This window comes from Podarcis gaigeae, assembly GCF_964106915.1.
Source record: "Podarcis gaigeae genome assembly, chromosome: 11".
In the NCBI taxonomy this organism is placed as follows: Eukaryota; Metazoa; Chordata; class Lepidosauria; order Squamata; family Lacertidae; genus Podarcis; species Podarcis gaigeae.
Window position 1 is genome coordinate 21361274 of NC_139687.1, and position 21642 is coordinate 21382915.

General features: G+C 42.6%; 1 protein-coding gene across 3 annotated transcripts in view; it reads left to right on the forward strand.

The window, feature by feature from the left end:
• Positions 1–2176: 2176 nt before the first annotated feature.
• The window catches only part of PGGT1B (protein geranylgeranyltransferase type I subunit beta), a 30663-nt gene continuing 11197 nt past the window's right edge, over positions 2177–21642 (forward strand). For all 3 annotated transcript variants that reach the window (XM_083702425.1, XM_083702424.1, XM_083702426.1), the window contains exons 1-5: positions 2177–2382; positions 7941–8059; positions 12487–12554; positions 15533–15684; positions 17249–17381. In XM_083702425.1, the coding sequence (XP_083558551.1) occupies positions 2249–2382; positions 7941–8059; positions 12487–12554; positions 15533–15684; positions 17249–17381 (606 nt within the window). In that variant the 5' untranslated portion in view covers positions 2177–2248. The remainder of the gene's footprint in view (positions 2383–7940; positions 8060–12486; positions 12555–15532; positions 15685–17248; positions 17382–21642) is intronic.

Here is a 21642-nt window from a genome sequence, read left to right on the forward strand (position 1 = left end):
TTATTTAATGAAGTTAAATGTTGGAAGGTTCAGGATGGGGACACAACATACAGTTAGGACTATGGAATTTACTCCCCCAAGAAATAGTGATGGCCACCTACTTGGATGGCTTTAAAATAAGTTTATAGAGAAATTAATGGAGGGTGGGCCGTTGGGCTCCTTTGGGAAGAAGGGCAGGATATAAGCTTAGTACCTCTGAATACCAGTTGCTGGGAATCATGAGTGGGAAAAGCACTGTTGCATCCAGGTCCTGCCTGTGGCGTCAGAGGCATCTGGCTGGCCACTGTGAAAAGATGCCGGACTAGATGGGCCTTTGACCTGATTCAACATCACCCTTATGTCCTTAAGGCACCAGACTCCTCCCTCCATCAACTGTCACATGGCAGCTGCTACTCTTATCTGGCTGCAGCAAAGGAGAGAACAGAAGGAATACATGGTCACTGTATCAGAACAGCTGAGATACCAGCAACTTTTGGTGCCTCCTGTCAGCACTTTTCCATTTAAGGTGGTTATTAAAACAACTTGTAACCGGGCTTGCTTGTTTACTTCTCCCACCACATCCACTTTCCTTTTGTGTCGTCTTTTTATATTGTAAGCCTGACGGGAAGGACTGCCTTTCTCAGCGACTTACAAACTGTAAAATGCTGCTGTTGTGACTACTTTGCAGTCTTTTTAGCCGTGGACACCCTCATGTTGTGCAGTAAATCTTGCAGTTGGATTAAAAAAAAAAAGATTGAGGGAATCCTTCAAAGAAGATCATTTCTGCTCAGAAAGCTAATCTGGATGTTGGGTTTGAGCCATGATTGTCAATGCAGCGATGGAATAAAATGAGTATTCAAAAGCATGGCATTACAGCTGTTGCCATAGCTGTCAACCGTCCCTTATTTGGCGGGAAACTCTCTTATCCCAGTGCTGTTTCCCGGATTGATATGTCCCTTAAATTTCCTGGGTTTCATGCTCTCCCAGCTTGGGAGGGAAGCAGTGGCTCGGGGTCCTCCGCCGTGCGAGAGAGTGCGCGCACGAGCTGCTGCGTCTCCGTCTCCCTTTTCCCCCTCGGGCGCGTCGTGGGGAGCCGGTGGGCGGGCAGGCAGCCCCTCTCTTGCGAGACTTCCGCCGCGCTGCCAGGGGAAGTCAGAGGCGGCAGCGGCGGATGAGGAGACGGCCTGAGGGAGGAGGAAACGTGGGTGTGGGGAGGGATGTAGAAGGCGGCGCTTCAGTGGCCGCGGAGGTGCTGCAACCACCTCATGTCGGGCTCATGGGCGGCGTGGGCGAGAGTCTCTCTCCCTCCCTCCATCCTCTCAGGCAGGGAAGGGCCGATGGAACTCCTCGCACCAGGACGACGGCAGCCCCGACGTGCTGCTTAGCATGTCCTCCAACCAGTGCGACATCTTAATGTAGTGATTTCCCCCTCTGCATTCCTTTCCTAACTATTTTTATAAATCATTTGTCCATCCATAGTTCAAATTTTTACTACAAGTTTTCTGTCAATCCTACCAATGTATGTAACTCTTTACAATAGCTTTTCAACTAAATTATAAACTTTCCCCATTCTTTGTTAAAGAATTTCTAATTCTACCTGTAAGCTTTGCCATCTCGACGTCGTTCATGAGTTTTGTCTGCCACTCTTCTTTGGTGGGAGTTGTAGACCCTTAGGATCATCTAGTCCAACACCCTGCAAAACACAGTCAGTGGGAGCCAAAGCAGCATGGCTCCATGAGTGCCGGATTTCTGTATAAGCTAAGCCAAAATCCCTTATTTGGGCTGCTGATCCCTTATTTTCGAGGCTGCTGGTCCCTTATTTTCAAATCTGTCAGTTGGCAGCTATGGCTGTTGCCATTGTGTGGAGCAGCTCTGTATGCAGGTAAGGGTTTTGTTTTGTTTTGTTTTTTACCACTCCAGCACCAACATTTCCTTCTTTTTAAAAGGCGTTTATTTTGGAAGACTAGTAACTCTGAAGCGCCTATACAAGAAAACGTGGAATTCTCCCGTCAGTGCTCCCCAACCCATCGACGCGCTTCCTATTTAAACGACGGCCAGTTTTCTGAGCTCGCCTCTGATTGGCGCCCATGCCGGCTGGCCCCGCCCCTTGGAGCCGCATGCGGGGCGCGCTCGCGCTTCCTCCTCCCTCCGGAGCTGCTTCCGCCGCCCCCAATTAGCGCCGCGCCTCCGCCGCCCCACGTGACCCGCCTGCCGCTGCCGGCGGTGACCGACGCTGCGCGCGCGCGGGGTTAGGGAGCGGTTGGCCAACATGGCGGCGTCGGAGGAGGACGGGGGCTTCGGGGACGGAGAGCGGCTGGATTTCCTGAAGGAGCGGCACGTGCGGTTCTTCCAGCGCTGCCTGCAGATCTTGCCCGAGCGCTATTCGTCCCTGGAGACCAGCAGGTAGCCCTCGCGGGGGTGGGAGAAGGAGAAGCGCCTGCCTCCGGCGGCTGGGCATCCCGTGGAGGGTCTCTTCCTCACGTTCATTCTCGCGTAAAATAGCCCTCGGAGGTTTTCCCCACAGTGTCAGGGACCGCACCTCTGGACTTGCCCAAGGTTTAACTTCTAAATCTGATTTTCTGCTTTCCTAACCCCGTCCAACTCTCGACCCCCCCGCCCAAATCCATGTTGGTTGTGGTATAACTCAAAACTGAGGGGAACTCTGTGTATGCTCTTTGGGTACTCTTGCTCCTGTTAAGCTTCAACCCAATTGGTAAAAGGTAGGGTTTGTTATGTATGTATGCATGTATTCATTCATTCATTTTCTATACTGCCCTTCATCCAAAGATCTCAGGGTGGTTCACAGCATAAAAATATAAACTGACTCTATCCTAGCTTTTCAGATAAGAGCAGTGGTGAAGAGGTGAGGAACACCGTGTCCTTTCTCTTTAAAGTCCACTAAATTCATGTGCTTAAACCTAGTGGCTGAAAACCGTCTTTGGTGCTGAGGCTTAACAAGTGTTGGCTGAACATGACATGGTGAGGTCTGTTTCTGTTCTGCTTTCTTGTAAGATGAACAAAAACAGGAAGGAGGTACAGAAGGAATGTGAAAAGGAGAAACTTGTTCCCAGATGTGCCAGCTAAGATGATTATCGCAGCTCAACTTGTTTTGGAGTACAAGTTGAGCTTGTTTTGGAATACAAGTTGAGCGCTCCTTCATACAATACAACTTGTTTTGGAATACAAGTTGAACCCTCTTTCAGAGCCTTGGTCTCAGTTGGGAGCAACACCTCCTTTATGCAAAGAGAAATAATTTTAGTACAGCTCAAATGCAAATATTTTCCTTTATTGGCTTCACCAGGATCTTTTCAGTTTCTTCCTCTTCTATCTTCTCTATTACCACTTCCTGACCCAACTTTTAAGTTTAGTTCAGTTGTTTCCAAACTTTTTTTGCGCCACTGCCCTCTTGGTTCCATAAACTTGGTTCCCCAGTGCCCCCTACTCTATAAAAAGCATTATTCAGAATAGTGGTTTGCACAACCTACTAAGGAAAGTAGTAACACAGTAAAATTCAAAATAGTAACAATTACAGTATTCAAAATCGAATTAAGCTAAATAGTTTTAACTGAACAAAACTTATCAACTTGATCCAGTTCATCAAAGCTTTTAAAAGTCTGATAGTCTCTTGTTCCCCGCTCAGGGGGTGATACCACACGCTTTGGGAACCAGTGGTCCAGTTGGTGCTGGAGGAGATGCTGGCAGCTACAACTACTCCTACTTAACCAATAAGTAAAAAAATTGTCCAGTAGCACCTTAGAGACCAGCTAAGTTTGTTCTGGGTATAAGCTTTCATATGCACATGAAAGCTTATACCCAGAACAAACTTAGTTGTATTCTAAGGTGCCACTGGACATTTTTTTTTTAATTCCGACTGCATCAGACCAACACGGCTACCTGCCAGAATCTATTCACCAATAAGGTTACGGCAAGTAAAAAGAACACTTTAGCTTGGTTGCTTTTAAATATGAGCAATGGTTCTTTTCTTCAGTTATTCTCTTGAACTCAACTCATTTTCTTATGGCAACGATGACCAACCAGATTTTTACTTTATGCCCTACCTTAAGTGTTGCTTTGGTAAAGCAATCAGGTAGGCAGGCCTATACATTCCAACAGGGCCTACAGATACTGCACGCCACAGCCCCACTCCTTGTACCCTCAGAATGTGACTTAGATTATATGCCGAACATATTAAACATCATGTTTATGTCTAAGAAACTCAGTCAAACTGGGACAGTTTTTTTGAAGTGTTAGAAACAAAAAACCCTCGACCCTATTTAAATAGAAGGGCTATGATCCTACTGTAAGACTGTTGAACATATATAAGTGTAGTCTTATGCACACTTGGGATCAAGCTCTATTGAAAGCAGTGATATTTGCTTTTGAGTAAACATCCATAGGATTGGAAACAGCTTCAGAATTGCTCTTGGAACATGAAGCTCTGAAAATTTGGAAGGAGGGGAAACAATTTGCTAGAAAAATTTCTAGAAGTGACAAGAGCTGTGGTGAGAAAAAATATTTTAAAATTTATTTAGAAGAATCCTTTATGAGTGGTTCTCATTCTGGTCTGCAATCTGTAGAAATCCCCAGTTGGGTAGTTTACTGGAGAGCAATGCAAACCTTGCAGAGAGCTGCTAAGAGTTTAGAACTTGAATATTAAAGTCATCTTTATGATGTATGAAAAATCTCAAAGAGTTGGAGGAGAAATAAAACCCCTTAGAAAAAAAGAGGACATTGAATTTGGTCAGCAAGAAGCAAATTCAGTTTGAAACCTGATTTCTGTTTAGGAATGAAATCACCATTTAGGAAATAGTTCATTTCCCCCCTACTGGTCAGTTTAAAAGAAATCACTTACTTAAGTAGAAATTATTTTCTAACAGGAGGAATTTGTTTAGTTAGTTAATGGGAATGAGACCCCTCACTTAATATTTTTGTAAACGGTACAGTCGTACCTCAGAAGTCAAACGCCTTGCAATACAAATGTTTTGGCTCCCGAACGTTGCAAACGCGGAAGTTGTTATTCCGGTTTGTGAATGTTCTTTGGAACCTGAATGTTCGTCGTGGCTTCCGATTGGCCGCAGGAGCTTCCTGCAGCCAGTCGGAAGCCACACCTTGGTTCCTGAACATTTTGAAGTTGAATGGACTTCTGGAATGGATTCTGTTCGACTTCCGAGGTATGACTGTACTATGAAAGAGCAAGGAGAAAAAAATGTTTACTTTCTATGTTGCAGCTTTTCTACCAATGATTGGGGAATGCTGACCCACTGAATATTAGATTTAGGAGAATCCTCAGGGCAGCAGCATTTTTTCCTTTAATATGTTCTCCAGTATATGGAGCCACCTATTAAAGAACCTGTTCTAATAGCTATGCAGGTAATCTGTGCATTTAATTATACCATGGCTCTCAATAATGCTGCAAGCAGTGTGATTAGTTAGTAGTCTGTGATCTGTGAAAAGCAAAACAGGTTACAAGTAACAATGGGTGTAGCAGACCTGGAGGTTGTTGCAGAACCCAGATAGAGGTGAATAAAAGCATTGTAACTAAGACTGCAAAGCAAAGTGTACATTATGCTTAATTATAAGGACTCTTGTCTGACCAAATCATTAATAACTTGAATTGCTACTGGTCTGTGTCTGGTAACTATTATGTGCCACCAAAATGTAATTAGATGACATCTCTGTTTGTAGAGAAAACTGATGTCACGTGAATCCAAGAGTGTGCTGCAGAGCTTTCCAAACTTTTCAAGTTGGTGACACTTTTTAGACGTGCATCATTTTGCGACACAGTAATTCAGTTTTACTAGCAAACCTTTGCTTGGTTGAACTATCCCGTTTTCAGCCCTGGGAGGAGCACGGGGAGTATTTGTGCGACACACCTACACACTGCAGCTGATGCACTAGTGTGTTGCAACACACATTTTGGAAAGCTCTAAAGTACTGCAACACCTCTGTAGGGGTATTGTCAAACTCAGTAGCAGGTGGTGCGGGTGAAGCTGCATTGCTTTTCCAACACCACACATTGGACACAGCATGGTGTGCAGTAGTGGGAGCATCACATTGGCTCAGCTGCTGCACATGTGCCAAACTCCCACTGCCTTTCCCCTTCCCCTTCCCTTCTCTTCCCTACCTTCCCATTCACTGCTATGCACAGCGTTGGAAAGACGCTGTGTCAGACAGGTATACTATTAAAACAAAAGACATTTGAGAATTAAAGATAAAGTCAATTATGGAATGTCCTCCTTTTGGAGGCACACCAAGCACCAACTTTCCCCTTGTTCTATTGCAAGGTTGAAACCTAGTTGTTTTCTCAGGTATTTGTGATTTTTTTATTGGACCAGTAGGGAGCAGCTCTGTGCTTTAAGATTACTATTTATTGTTTTATCTCAGGTTGGATAAAAATCAATTTTTTTTAAAAACAATAAAAAAAAATCTATGTCATGTCAAGAACCTGAGACCTAGGTTCCAATGCAGCCATTCAGGCCTCTTCGGCTGGCTCTTGGCACACTCTATGCCATACACTTACCCACCAATGTTTCATGAGTGTGTGCATAAACACCTCTGACATTTGTGATGCTGGAATGTAACCTACTGTACAAACATAAGCTACGTCCTTTCTTTGTCCACTTTTGCCTCTGGACCTGCCTATCACTTTTATGTGTCCCCTGGATAGTGGCCCTTGGGTTCAAAAGGTTCCCACCCTTGTTCTAAGTGGTCTAAATGTTGAATTTACAACTCATTAAGAAATACAGTTGACTCGCAACTTGTGCTGTGGTTTTAGGGATTGTGTGTAAAGCCAAAATCACATATAGTAAGAACAACCCCAGAACTGTCCCTATGTCCACCTCTACCTTTCCAAAGGCTCTGGAGGTGCTTTCTGCGAGCTTTAAAGCTCTTTCCATGCCAAGTTTTCTTGCTGCGGAAATTGCTTTTAAGCTCTCCTCCTTGCTTACCAGGCTCTCTTGCTGGAGCTTCCCAGAACCTGGTAACCAAGTATGAGAGCTTAATAGCTCTTTCTGCATCTAAGCTCTCCACCTTGTGTGCGTTTAATTTGTGCAATTGCAGTTGGCCAGCCAAACATAAAGCTGTGATCATTCAAGTTGCAAGTTGATTGTATGCAACAAAATCAGTCTCCTTACGATTCAGAATAAGGTCTAACAATAAAATGCAAAAATATTATCCTAGTAACAACAATAATAACAGGGCTCCAAAATTAAATCTTCATCCCAACCCAAGTCCTTAAACAGCACTGCATCCTGATAGTTTTAGGCATCATGATCATCATGTTTTTCTGGACTCAAAACAAGATGGTCTGCATCATTTTCAATAGTAACAGGTTTTGTAGCTGGAATCAGTCATTGCATTACTGTCCCAGGCCAGGTGGGAATAGGCCCGCAATGCAGGTCTTGCAGGGCTCACAGTTAAGATGGTCTACGGTTTGCATTGTCCACACGCAACTGTATGGAGCCACAATGTAGGGACACCTGCACCACCTTTTTATCTGTGTAATTTCCAGCACCAAAATGTGTCTGATTTGTGTTTGTTACCTGTCAGATTGCATTTTTCTTCCATGGCTCTCGGTGCTGAAGACATTTTTCTTTCCTGATTTTGATGCTAATGAGCCAGTCATTTTACAGCTTCTTGAACATGTTGTTATTCTACATTTATGTGTGGTCTGCTTCATCAGTCGGAGAGACTGGTTGGTATCGGTTTTTCACTCCTTCACTCCAGGTGGAGTTGGTTAGTGAAGCTTGACAGCAGCGTGGCTTTCTGCCTGCAGAGTTACATGTAAGCCAGCTCCCTGCAGCATATTGTCAGGTTGCAGCACTCATGTCTGTTTTCAGTTCGTGCTGGAGCTGACACATAACACAGGTACTTCTTTGTGGCTTAGAAGTACGCCTTCTCATGCTTACAAACCATTTTATATCGATGGCGGGTAGTAATATCCTGCTTTTCTTCCCTCGCAGGTTGACAATTGCTTTTTTTGCACTCTCCGGTCTGGATATGTTGGATTCCTTAGATGTGGTGAACAAAGAAGATATAATAGAATGGATTTATTCCCTGCAGGTCCTTCCCACAGAAGACAGTGAGTGAGTTTTTAGCTTTTCTCTTACTGACATTTCATTACACTCATTTGTGCTGCTTTTAGCTTTTGATAATAGAGAGCAAACCCTTGTTCATAGAGATGCTGAGCAGTGACCATCTTACTTGTAACAATTGAAAGTGCTTAGCAGTACTAAAATGTAGATGCTCTTAGCCAGGTCACAGAACTGTGCAGTGAAGCCTGTCAAAGAGCTATAGTGAGTTATAGATGCAGTTGTATTAAGCAGAGTAGGTTAAACTTTCAAGCAGGGAACCCTCTGCTTTAAAAAAATAATAATGTTGCTTTGATGGGTTCTAGAAGGATACGTTGAAATTCTTAATATATTGTTAGAAACATTCAGAAGGTATTTTGTCTAACCATGACAATACATGTTCATGATAGTTTTTTATAAAGCTGCTTAAATGTGCTTAGATGGGTCAATGGCTTTGTTCCTTCTTAATTGTACTGAATTTCCTTGTAAGACTTATTAGCTTAGCTGTACAAGAAATATGCAACTAATATAACTTGCCAGAACTATTATTACATTAATGAATGTTAAGCCAAACCCACCACTACTATAAGAGAATGGGAGAATAACAGGGAAACTCAAGCTAATTGATAGAACTGAGTCAGATGTCAATACAGTAATGCACTGTTGCCCTCCTTGTTGGAAGTCAGTGGACTTGTACTCTTGTGCTCTCTGCTCCATCTAGGAGGCAGGCTTTCAGAAAAAGAGAGCAGTACTGGTAGTATATACCCCTTCCTCCTTAGTTCCACATCTTGAAATCACTAAGGCTGCTGGTGTGTGGTAAGATATTAGAAACATTTAAAAAAGAAATATACGTATAAAATCAGTATCCTCGTGCCACTCTATCTCTGATCACCAAAAGCCAACACATGCAAGATAAGGCTATCTAGTTACTAATCATGATGGCAGTTTACTGTTTTCAGCATATCTCTGAATGCAAGTTTCTGGGGGATCACGAGTTGCTCTTGTCCTCTTTGCGGGTTTCCCTTAGGCATCTGTTTGGTCACTGTGGGAACAGAATGTTGGACTGAATGGGTCTTTGGAACTTACTGCATGAACTTACTGCATAGTTGTGTGGTGGTGGGGATATATTCTCTACAAAATAAGACTTCCTCCCATTACCTTTGATTTCAGCTGTCTTTAAAATAATTTCAGAGGGATTGTGCGTCTGTTAATAGCATGCACAAAAATGAGGCTTGCAACAGCTTAACAAACATATTTTTTCTCTTTAAGGTGCCACAAGGCTCCGGTTTTGTTTCCTTAGAGTAATGATTAGTACAGTGGTGCCTCGCAAGACGAAAAGAATCCGTTCCACGATTCTCTTCGTCTAGCGGTTTTTTCGTCTTGTGAAGCAAGCCCATTAGCGGATTAGCGCTATTAGCGGCTTTTAGCGGCTTAGCGGATAAGCAGATTAGCGGCTTAGAAAAAGGGGGGGAAGGGAAAAAAACCCGCAGGAACTCGCAAGACATTTTCGTCTTGCAAAGCAAGCCCATAGGAAATTCGTTTTGCGAAGCACCTCCAAAACGGAAAACCCTTTCGTCTAGCGGGTTTTTCGTCTTGCGAGGCATTCGTCTTGCGGGGCACCACTGTATAACTCATTGGAGTGTGTTACATTTTTTTGTTGTTGTTGTTAAAGCTTCCATTGTTTTCAGTAGTAATACCATTTATATGCAGAACAACCACTAGATGGTGCCATTCTATAACTGAAGTATTAAATCCTTCCTGTGACATCTTCCAGAGGGGTTGCTGTGCTAGTCTGTTGCAGTAAAAACAAGGGGCAAGCTACAGTTAAAGTTTTGTGACACCTTTAAGACTCTCAAATTTATTACAGCATAAGTTTATACTTTAATAGGTTTCCTAGATTTTAAGATGCTGCAAGAGACTCTTACTTCCTGACAACAGCTTGTTGAATTTTTTGCCATAGTACGGCCAGTTGTGATTTCTCTGATTTCTCTGACTTCTCTTAACATTTAATCTTTAACTGTAGCTGATTAAAAATATTAAATGATTATGAAACTGCCCTCCCCCCATACTTAAAAATTCAGTAACATGGTTTTTGAAGATGTAGTTTTATGTGGCACATATCAATAGTATTCACATATTAATAGATATGCACTCACATGAAACATCCCCACTGAAGCTAAAATACTTATTTTCTTAACATCTCCCAAAACCTGTTTTTAAATTTTGGAGCTTCAATATTAGCCTTAGACAGTCTTCTTGACTAATTACCATAAGACCTCATCTATAATAATTGATTCAGAACAGCTGCTCTTGTTGTTTTGAAACTGTTGGATTAACTCCTACTCAGTGAATAGTGATCATGGTTTGTCTGTTAATCTCCAATTCTGTGTGGCGTTCTCCATGGTTGTTAATTTCTGGAGTGCTTGACTTAAGAATTGAAGGCTTATGGGACCTTTAAGGTCATCTTGCAAAAGGAAACTTAAAAGTAACAAAGCTAATGAAGGTATTTAAAAAACCAAAACAAACTCTTGACTATGATCCGCATTCTCTTGGGGTGGGTAATGAGATGTTAGTGAAAGATTCAAGAAAAGCTCTTTGAGCTGAAAATAGATTTGGCTCTTCTTTCACAGCAGCTTTCTGCAAAACACAATGAAGACAGGCACTGAAATGAAAACCTGCCAGTTAATAGCTAGAACCATGTTCTGAAGCTTCTTCTGTACGCTAATTTAGTGTATTTTCTGAATTGAAATACAAGAGCAAAACCAAGGGTGGCAATCGACCAAGTTTTACTCAGAGGAGACCCACTGTAATGACCAAGTTGGGCCCATTAATTTCAGTACTCAAAATAAAATTGAGTCACTTACAGTCGTCCCAGGTTATCAATTCACAGCTGCATTCTTTTCACATATAGGTTTAGCTTTGCTGGGAAATGTCACAGCCCACTGTATTTCATGGCATTTTGGTATGTCAGGTTAAAAAGAAGAGAAAAATCATCTGTAAATTCTCTATAAATATTTGCCTTTGTGGAGGACATTTCATGGGTTTAACTTATGCCATTATACATTTACTGTGGCTTTGGGGCCAATATGGGAGAGAGATGTTTGTTGCAGTTGGAGCAGATGGAGGCATCCAGTTGTGCTGCTGCAGATGCACCATGGTGTTTTCTTCCCTCTGTGCTCCTCCCAGAGCTCATTCCTCCTCTGGTCACTGCTATGGATACACAACCTGACTGTCTGCAGTCACTGCTTTGCCCCCTTCCCACTTTTGTTAGCCTCCCCTAAATCAAAGAGTCTTCCGTGAATGGAAGGGTGCATTGGATACAAACCACCATAAATACTGGAGTGACATTAAAAATTAATATGTAGGAGGACCTTCATTATTTAGTATATCTCAGATGGAAACCCCCCCTCTTTAAACAAGACTTCTTTGTGCAGGATGAATGCTTTGTATGCTTGTGATCCTTGGAGACCCCTCTTGGGGGATCTGACTGGTACTTTTGCATGAATTTTCTTTTTCTTTCAGTTTTTAGACAGAGAATATACATAAGACAAACAATTGGTACATGAACTCTTTAATATAATTGCTGTAATAAATTTGTTTTTGTATGGTTCTATATGCCTTACTTTGGCTCAAAGTTTATATAGTTGTATAGTTGGAGCTGTATCTTCCTGGCAGCAGATGACAGAACCATGAGACAGGTGTAAAATCCTCAAGCAAGAGTTTTATTTACAAACTTACAAACACAAAGTATGTGGGTGTTCTCTTTTGCAGACAAATTCAAACTGCAACTTCTCCTCCTTTTGTACTCATCACTAGCTGTATCTAATCAGCCCAGAACTCCCACCCAAAACTCACAGAAACAGTTCTTAAAGTTACAGTAATCTTTTCTGTTTCTTTGCAGAATGACTCCTAACAATTTGTAAAATACAGCTTGTTTTTATTTAGCTGTTGCTTATTACAGCTCTTATGTCTGCAAGCATGTTAGGCTAGATCCCAGAACAGCAGCTATATTTTCCTGGAAGGTCAGTCTGAGGAGGGGATAGACTGAAAATGGCTGGCTGACCATTTCTACATGAACTACGTAGGATGGAGTGTTTGTAGAACTCAGAAAATGATGAGTATGTGGCAGGGTGGAAAAACTAACCACTCCCATTGGCCTTCTGTGAAAAATGGTTTTAAATGCAGAGCTGCATGTGGCCTTTGGGGACAGAACAGTTGCCAGCGCCTTTACTCAAAAGTAAGTGGGTTCACAGAATTCAATAGGAGTTACTCCAAGTTAAGTTTGCAGGATAGCAGTCTGAGCTAGGGAATATGATTTGGCATTAATCATGAGCCAGAGAAAGACTTTAAATTTCAGTAGAATTGTTTAAAACAAATAGCTAGTAATTTGAAAATGAATGCACAAAGTTAAACTAGGGTTGTTTTGTTTCCTACAAAGGGTCAAACATGCATCGCTGTGGATTCCGTGGTTCTTCGTATCTGGGAATGCCTTTCAATCCGTCCAAGGTTAGTGAATACTACATGAAAACAATTACAGTGCTTTCCTTTGCAGCCTTTTAACAAATATTTACATGATCATGAAATAAGGCTCTGAGGTGAGCGTTTTTTAAAGTAAAAATAGCACTCTATTTTTGTAAATTCTGCTCGTAAATTGAAAACATTTCTGTGAGGCAGAACAGTGCTCTTATTATCAAAGCCATATTTTAATGAAAACTAGAAATGGATGCACAACTTTTTAAAGTGCTTTATGCTTTTAAAACCAATAAGAATAGAAATAGGGAAATTGACTACTCAGAAGCAAGTCACATTGAATTGAATGAGGCTTGCTCCCAGATAAGTGAAGTTAGGATTGCACCGTAAGTTACTAAAGTAACTACATTGAATGTAAGTGGGCAGGTAGGATGTGTGGAAGCCTGCGACTTGATAATGTAATGGTTTGGTTGTTCTGTGAACCTTTGTGACCCAAGAATTTCAAGTTGATGTGAACATAGGGTACTCTGTTCACTTTTCATAGAATCGACTAAGCAGTGAAGCTGTGCAACCTCTACTCATATCCTACTTGAGGTCTGTTAAAACCAACAGCATCTGCTCAGCAGCAGTGCTTTCTGGAGTATGTGCTTGGTTCAGTTCTTTATTTTGGAACCACAGGTCTTTCAAGATGTGCCCACAGAACACTACTTTTAAAAGTAGTTCTGATTTTATTCAGGTTTATCTTGCTTTTAACTTTGCACAAATCATGGCCATTTGCAACTCCTTCGGGTCTTTATCAGATGCGAATTTTGCTCACTCTCTTTCCGTCATTCCATAGCCTGGACATGTGCAGACAAAAGGTGTTAATTCATGACTTACTGTAGTTTTCCGTGTATAAGACGAGGTTATTTTATTAAAAAATGATGCTAAAAATTGGGGGCTTCTTATACACAGATATTGGAGAGGTGGGATGGGTGATTGGTGTCTGCCGCGAGCAGGAGATTGTCAGCGCCATTTTTGCGGGTGATTGGTGGGTCTGCCAAGGTCTGCTGGCTATTGGCTGTTTTGGTGCTTGCTTTTGACGAGTGTGGAGACGATTGGTGGCTTCGTCTATGTGCGTGCAATTGGCTGCTGCGGGTGAGCGATTTTCGGCAAAACTCCCCCTTCCAGTACTGTGCAATCCCCCCCCCCGAGCTCAATAACTGTGGGCAATCTCTCCCCCCCGATTTTCCCAATTTTGAGTCCCAAAAAAGAGGGGGCGTCTTATACATGGGGGTGTGTTATACATGGGAAAATGCAGCAAATCCTCAGATTACTGCAGCATTGCCTGAGCACACATTTGAATGTTGTATTCTAAATGAGGATATTCTTCATAGGAAACCTTCACTTTTATAACGTGGTTGTCTCATGTAGTTTGTGGCAGGCACGAGAAGTGGGGTCCTTGAAGTATGAACAGCCTGAGGATTGAAAGTGGGTTAGAAAGGGAACACAAATCAAATACACGGAATGCAAGTTCAGAGGAGTCAAATAAGTCTGCAGTGTCAGTGTGCTAGCAGGCTGGCTGCATGGACAGAAATTCCATTCCTAACATTTCTGTCTTGCTGTTATCAGGACAGCATCAGTGTGGTTCTTGTGAGGAAGACACAAAAATAGATGCCCTTAAGATAGACTTAGCATGATGGGCAGGCAAACCAACACGTGTGGGCTTTTCTTTACAGTTGTGAGAGGTGTGAAGTCCTTCTTTAAAAATGACAAGACTTCCTAGATGCTGCATAACACATCAGACTTACATCATATCCATATTTCCATAAGTTTTCATGGAAATGAGGGAGAATGCACATCCTTAGAATGTAAGCCACCTGGGCTTGAGTGGCCTCTTTTTAAAATAGGGTTGCCATATTTTGAAGAGCAAAAAAGAGGATACTAAGATGGCCTTACAAGCCAATAAATGCAATTTGTCTCAAAATTTACCTCCTGAAAAAGAGACCATGTCCTGGAAAAAGAGGACACATGGCAACCCTGAAATTCCCATAAACAGTGTGATTATTTTTTAGGTTGTCACTATTTATATGGTGTGATCATATTTCTAAATTTATTGAAAGTGATATTAGATGTGTGGTGATAACTCATTGTATCCTTTTACATGGTGCCAGAATTTTGTAACCTGGAATCTCTAATGTAAATCCCAGAAAATACTGAAAGGTATTGTGAAGTCCTTTCTGCAGGACCAGCTTGTTAAAATATTTTATTTATTTCTCAAGCTGTTTGTCTTTCTAAACTGAACATTTCAGGAATATTTGCAAAGGAAAGTCTAGTTTGGTCATCTATCCTAGTACAGTAGTTGAGATCTGCCATACAGGACTAAACTGGCACACTGGAAGCCGCCATCAGTTCGTAGAAATCTGTGCAAAATTCTTCTGGTGCTGGAAATGTACCCTGGTCTTAAAATAACTGTCACACTTCCTGCTATTTGCATAGCTGCTGCTATGTGTGGGTCATGCAGAGGTGGGCATTTATATATAGCCATTCAGGCAATTCTCCTGATGTTTCTCCTACCCAGTGTTAGAAACTGAGATATGAAAGCGAGGAGTTAAATGGCACCTTAAACGTAGGTTATAGACGCAACAACAGAATGTCCAGGTGCGCTTTTTTTAAATAACAGGAATACAAAGCTAAAAATGATTTTTCACATGGTCTAGTCCTTCCCCTGCCCTCCCCTCTAATATTCTTAAGAGGGTCTTCTTCAGAGAATAGCTAGAAGTGGGGAGGCAGAAAAAGGTCCTCCTTTCCTTCCACTCTGCAGTTTAAATCTGAATTTTAGGCTCAGTACTGCACCCTGAGCTCAGAAACTGTTTGTGCTAATGGAGTTCTCTGTCGCAAAATGTGCCTAGAACAATGCTCCTGCCCAAAGACACTTCAGGAAAACAATCTGTTTTCTGCTAAAACAAATGCTTATTTTGTCATCCGTTGAGAACTATAAACTCTAATAATAATTGCATTTTCTTGTGTTTCAGGGTCCCAGTATTGCTCATCCCTATGATAGCGGGCACATAGCAATGACTTACACTGGCCTTTCCTGCCTAGTTATTCTTGGCGATGACTTGAGCCGAGTAAATAAAGAAGCCTGCTTGGCAGGACTAAGAGCTCTCCAGCTGGACGACGGGAGGTACAGTGAATTCTGTGTTGCCAGGTGTTAAATATTTTTAGAAAGGGAAAACTGGATCCAAATACATAATGCACAGTACTGTAAAGGAGGAACTGGCGAGACTGAATCCAGCGTGAGGAAAGTGAGGACTTGAGCACAGTAAGCAAGAGGAAGCTTACATACTTTGAGGTCTCTTCTTGCCAGGGAAAGCAAACTGAGACTAGGGTATTCTAGCAAGCAGAGATGTCCCCTTCTTCATTTCACATAGCACAGATAGGAAGCCTGCATTCTTGCATTTAATGGTGTTCTTTCCCTGGGGGTTTCAGAGCCTAGTCTTTAAACGCCAGTGACTTGTTGTCTGTTCCCTATATTGCCGACAACTGGTCAAAGGGCTCTAGGCTACCAAAAACAGCATTTAGAGAAGTCAGGAGGTCAAGAGACCTTTGCAGATTTAGGTAGGGAAGAGTACTGTGCTATATAGTTTGCTGAATGTCCTCGGTTCTCCTATCACAGCAACTCATTAAAGGTGTACTGTATATACTCGAGTATAAGCCGACCCGAATATAAGCCGAGGCACCTAATTTTACCACAGAATGGCAAAGGCAGAGGAGGAGGAAGAAGCAGCCTGAAAGGACCCTCACTCGAGTATAAGCCGAGGGGGGCTTTTTCAGCATAAAAAAATGTGCTGGAAAAAATGGCTTATACTCGAGTATATATGGTAATTCCTGCTGGTCTCCAGAACCTCTTAATAGACCCTCATGGACGCTCAAATGCTTTTACTGCTGTTCCAGTCTGGTCTAGAGCCCTTTTCCTTGTTCCAGTGTACCCACAGACATGACTTTGATCTCTTTGGCTTGCCTTTCAAACTGAGCATTCCTCCCTCCATTGCTGAGACTGGCTCCTTTCATAGACTGCAGACTTTATATAGATGGAAAAAGTGACTCCTGAATCTTGGGTATGGCTGCAACCAAAGCAGCAACAACCATAATTTGATCTTGCTTGTTTTAATTCTTCTCCATTTAGTAGCTCAGCAATATGCTAGTTTCCATAAGTTCTAGAAAGCAGATGCCACCTGGTTGTCTTAATATTTGTGGGGAGGGGGTGTAGAAATCGTGAGCTTTCATGAAAAGCTGGAATTACAAATGCAGAATTCCTGCTGATTATGCCAAACCCTGCCTCTATCTGTCACCATTTTGTGACTGGCGGACCTCCATAATTTTCAACAACCTTGGGGGAAGAAAGTTTTATAACCCTTGCTCTAGGAAGCAGAAGGCCTTGCTAATGGGACATGGCACAGAATAATTCAGTTTAGTCCCTGCTACTCAGGTGAGTGGTGGGTAAGCTGGCTGGTCAAAATGGTACTTTCACTAGCTAGTGTGTGTATGTTGGCTTTGTAGTAAATGACTGAAAGAGGTCTTGTAATCACCTGACAGGCTTCTGCTTTCAGCAGGTAATTAGATCATTTTCCCATAGAAACTGACAGTTTGAAGTAAATTATGTTTTGTTCTAAAACCCCCCAAACAAACCCAGATTGAGATTCAGTTGAACAGAGCAGTAACTGTTGCATAACTTCTGTATGTTTTAGTTTTTGTGCAGTCCTGGAAGGAAGTGAAAATGACATGAGATTTGTGTACTGTGCTGCTTGTATATGCTACATGCTTAACAACTGGTCAGGGATGGATACAAAGAAAGCCATTGACTATATCAGGAGGAGCATGGTGAGTTTTGCAAATCAAATTTTTTCAACTTCCTCTATTCAGAGAATCTTTTCTTAACATTTCATATGCATACATTTTGTATTCCTGTGTTGATTGAGGAACGAAAGCAATAAAGCAGCTTCTTTGCCAGTTTTCCTGCATCCAAACATATTTAATGCAGAATATTATAGCATTAATGCATAGATTTGCCTTTGTAATGAGCAGCGTGAGAGAGACAACATTAGGATATGCTTAATGATTTAGGACACAAAGGACTTCTAAAACATGAATTTTTATGATGCTACAGTGATATACGCTACTTAGTTTTTCTTCTTACTAGAAATAATGATGGATTTCATGACTGCTAAATAGCCTCCACTTTGATATAAATTGTTGCCTATTCTGATTGTGTACAAGAAATATTAAGTATTCTGTGCATTCATTCATGGATAGTATTAGCCCTTCTGGGCAATTCAGACTGCAATCCTTTGTGAACTTAGCTGTGAGTAAGTCTGAACTTAGTGGGACTTATTCCTAAATATGCTTGCATACGGTTGCACTGTAAGGCTCCAACATTACAATCTTGTGTACGTTTACTTAGAAATATGGTACATAGCCATAGGATTTCAACATTCAAAATTCTTATATTGCTGCTTTTTATGATGATATTGGGACACGGGTGGTGCTGTGGGTTAAACCACAGAGCCTAGGACTTGCCGATCGGAAGGTCGGCAGTTCGAATCTCCGCGACAGGGTGAGCTCCTGTTGTTCAGTCCCTGCTCCTGCCAACCTAGCAGTTCGAAAGCACGTCAAAGTGCAAGTAGATAAATAGGTACCGCTCTGGCGGGAAGGTAAACGCCGTTTCCGTGCGCTGCTCTGGTTCGCCAGAAGCAGCTTAGTCATGCTGGCCACATGACCCGGAAGCTGTACAACGGCTCCCTCGGCCAATAAAGCGAGATGAGCGCCGCAACCCCAGAGTCGGCCACGACTGGACCTAATGGTCAGGGGTCTCTTTACCCTTTACCTTTATGATGTTATTGGCATATAGACCTTTCAAAAACTGAAAAGCTACCAGTTCATATTTTACGTTAACGTTTTCCATACTAGTGTGATTGCAACGCTGGAATCCTGCCCTGTAGCATGGTGAAAATATAATTGCTGTGGCTAGTTGGGCACAGCTTTACTTAAGGTATAAATCTAGTTTAAGTTCAAATAATTTAAATGTTGCCTTTTGTAAGTAGAAATACAGGATTGTGTTGTGAACAGCATGAGCTATTGCCTATTATCTGTCAGAGTACATGGGTTACAGATTAACAACCCAGGCCCTGAGTTTCCTGTTCTCTTTTAGCTGATACTATAAATGAGTTAAACTTGCACTACAAGTTTGGAATCTGCGCCAGCAGACCATCATTAGCATGGCAGACTGACACTTCCTAGGCACTGTCTCTATGGGCTTCTCCTAGAGATGCGCAGTAACCAATAGGCTGCAGTTTTTCCACCAGTTATTTCATAAAAAGAGAATCCTGCACTGCACCATCAATCCTGCACAATGCCAAGAATCTGGCATGCTGTATTTTTAGTCTTGATCTGATGTGCAGAAAGCCAGTAGCTCTTGCATAGTTAACACTTGTAGTGAGACACTAGACTTCAAGTACACTTGATTATACACTTAAATGCTCAAGTGTGCTCCAGAATACTGCTCTTGAAAAGCACGTCAAACAGATAGTCCTTCTATGTTTTCCCTCTTTAGTTCAAATTCTGCCAAAGCCGTAAGCAGTCTGCTCTCAACTGCTGTACAGGAATGAATGTGTAGATTGCCATTAGGTAAGCCGTGTCCTGGGAGGCGATTGTGGTAAAGTTGACTTTTTAAAGCTGAAACTTGAAGAATGTATCCTGAGCTGCTTGAAAGGTCAAAAATACTATTGGTAGAATAAGGAAAACAGTGAATGCTATATTTCTGAGAGAGACGTATAAAGGGGAGGGTGATTACAAATGTGCTATGTGCAGTGGCGAAGCTGCATGCTCCAGCACCGGGGACGGAGAGCAGGCAGGGGCGTGGCATGTGTCTCAGGGGCGTGGCACGCCGCCCAGCGTGGTGGGGTGTGTGCGGCGTGTGTGGGGGGGGTGGCCGCGATGGTAGCCCCCTTCCCGGGGGCAGTGCGCTCCCCCCTCCCCCTGTTCCTCCGCCAGTGGCTATGTGAATCTTTTCATAGAGCATAGCAGAATATTTTTGTGTACAAGCAGAACTAGGCATTTGGCAGCAAACGTAGGAATTTGGGGCCCTACCTTTGCTTGTGACATATAAAGCAAAGGCAGTGAGGCTTTTGCAGAGAGCCTGCTGCTTTTCCTCTGCAACCTGCTCTCTGCAGTCCCCAGTTGTTGTTGTTGTTGCTGCTGCTGCTGCTGCTGCTGTATTCTACCAGTTGATGCCAAAAAACATCAAACTGGGAGACATTTACTGCACAGCAATATCAGACTTACTCCATCCCTATTTCTCACCTGGAACAAAAATTCACTCCTTCTGTTCACCACCAAGAAAAGGGCATGGGGCTCCCGCATGTAGTTCCTAGGAAATGGGGGGGGGGGTCATTTGGAGAGTTTTATAAAAGTAATTAAGAAAGGTTAAGCACTCCAGAAAATGCTTCATCCCTACTTTGCATGCAAACACTTTGTCCTACCCTACCCTGTAGTGTTCCATTTCTTTTCCAGCTTAATAGGTTGGAGAATAGAGGTGAATGCTCTGATTATCAAAGTCTGCCCCTTTTTAGATTTCTGTTATACTAGCATTCTCTGAAGACAGTGATGACTTTTGCTTTGTGGTCAGTTAAGAGCAGTGTGAATATACCACATTTTCCCATGTATAAGACAATGTTTTTTGCTATGATTATTTTTTAGTAAAAAATTGGGGGCCGTCTTATACATGGATGGTAGTCTAAACCACTGGGCATCTTGGGCTTGCCAATCGGAATATCGGCAGTTCGGATTCCCACGACAGGGTGTCCCACACTCCTGTCCCAGCTCCTGTCAACCTAGCAGTTTGAAAGCACACCAGTGCAAGTAGATAAGTAGGTACCGCTGTGGTGGGAAGGTAAATGGTGTTTCCATGCGCTCTGGTTTCTGTCACGGTGTTCTGTTGCGCCAGTAGCAGTTTAGTCATGCTGGCTACGTGACGCAGAAATCTGTCTGTGGAGAAATGCCAGCTCTCACAGCCTGAAAGCAAGATGAGCGCCGCAACCCCATAGTCACCTTTGACTGGACTTAACCACCCAGGGGTCCTTTACCTTTACCTTTCCATCTGCTTGTAAGTTACAGTGGCATTCGTGGTTTTGGCAACCCTAATTTAAAATATTGATTTCTTAAGTTTGCGTTTAAAAAAATAGGTGTCATATACATAGAAAAATATGGTATTTGTTATCTTTGTGCTTGAGATCTCTCAAAATTCCCAGCACCAGAATACATTAGTGGAGTTTCTTCATAGCAGACATGAGTCTCCTAGAAGCAAAAGTATTATATTTAGGAATTAACAAACACAATTATTCTTAAACTAGATTAATCTAGGACAGTGCTTTTTCTTCTTCTAGAAAAATAGGTGCTGGTACTCACCATGAAGTTGTAACAGTATGTGTGTTGCACTTTTTCACAACAACAAAATAGTTGCTGGCACTGCGTACTCTTGAGTACCCAACTGGTCTAGAATATTTTTGCAGCACTAATATTCAAAATAGCAACTTACCTTGCAACCTGAATTTTTCTCAGAAAGGGTAATACGGAGAATGGAAAATGGAAATACAGGTGAAACTTGGAAAATTAGAATATCGTGGAAAAGTTCATTTATTTCAGTAATTCAGCTTAAAAGGTGAAACTCATATATACAGTGGTGCCTCGCAAGACGAAATTAATTCGTTCCGCAAGTCTTTTCGTCTTGCGAGTTTTTCGTCTTGCGAAGCACGGTTTCCCATCGGAATGCATTGAAAATCAATCAATGCGTTCCTATGGAAACCTCCTTCAGACCAGGTCTGGGGACAGTCTGTCCCCCGACCTCTTCTGAAGGCCGACGGGGGGGGGGAGTCTTTGCTTCCCCCCCCCCCCGCCTTCCCGGGACAGCGGAGACTTCTCCGCTGTCCGGGGGCGATCTTAAAATGCTGGCAGCGAATCCTTCGCTGCCGTCCCCCAGCATTTTAAAAGTCCCCGGGACAGCGGAGGACTTCTCCGCTGTCCGGGGCGATCTTAAAATGCTGGCGGGTGGCAGCGCTGCCGCCCGCCAGCATTTTAAAATCGCTCC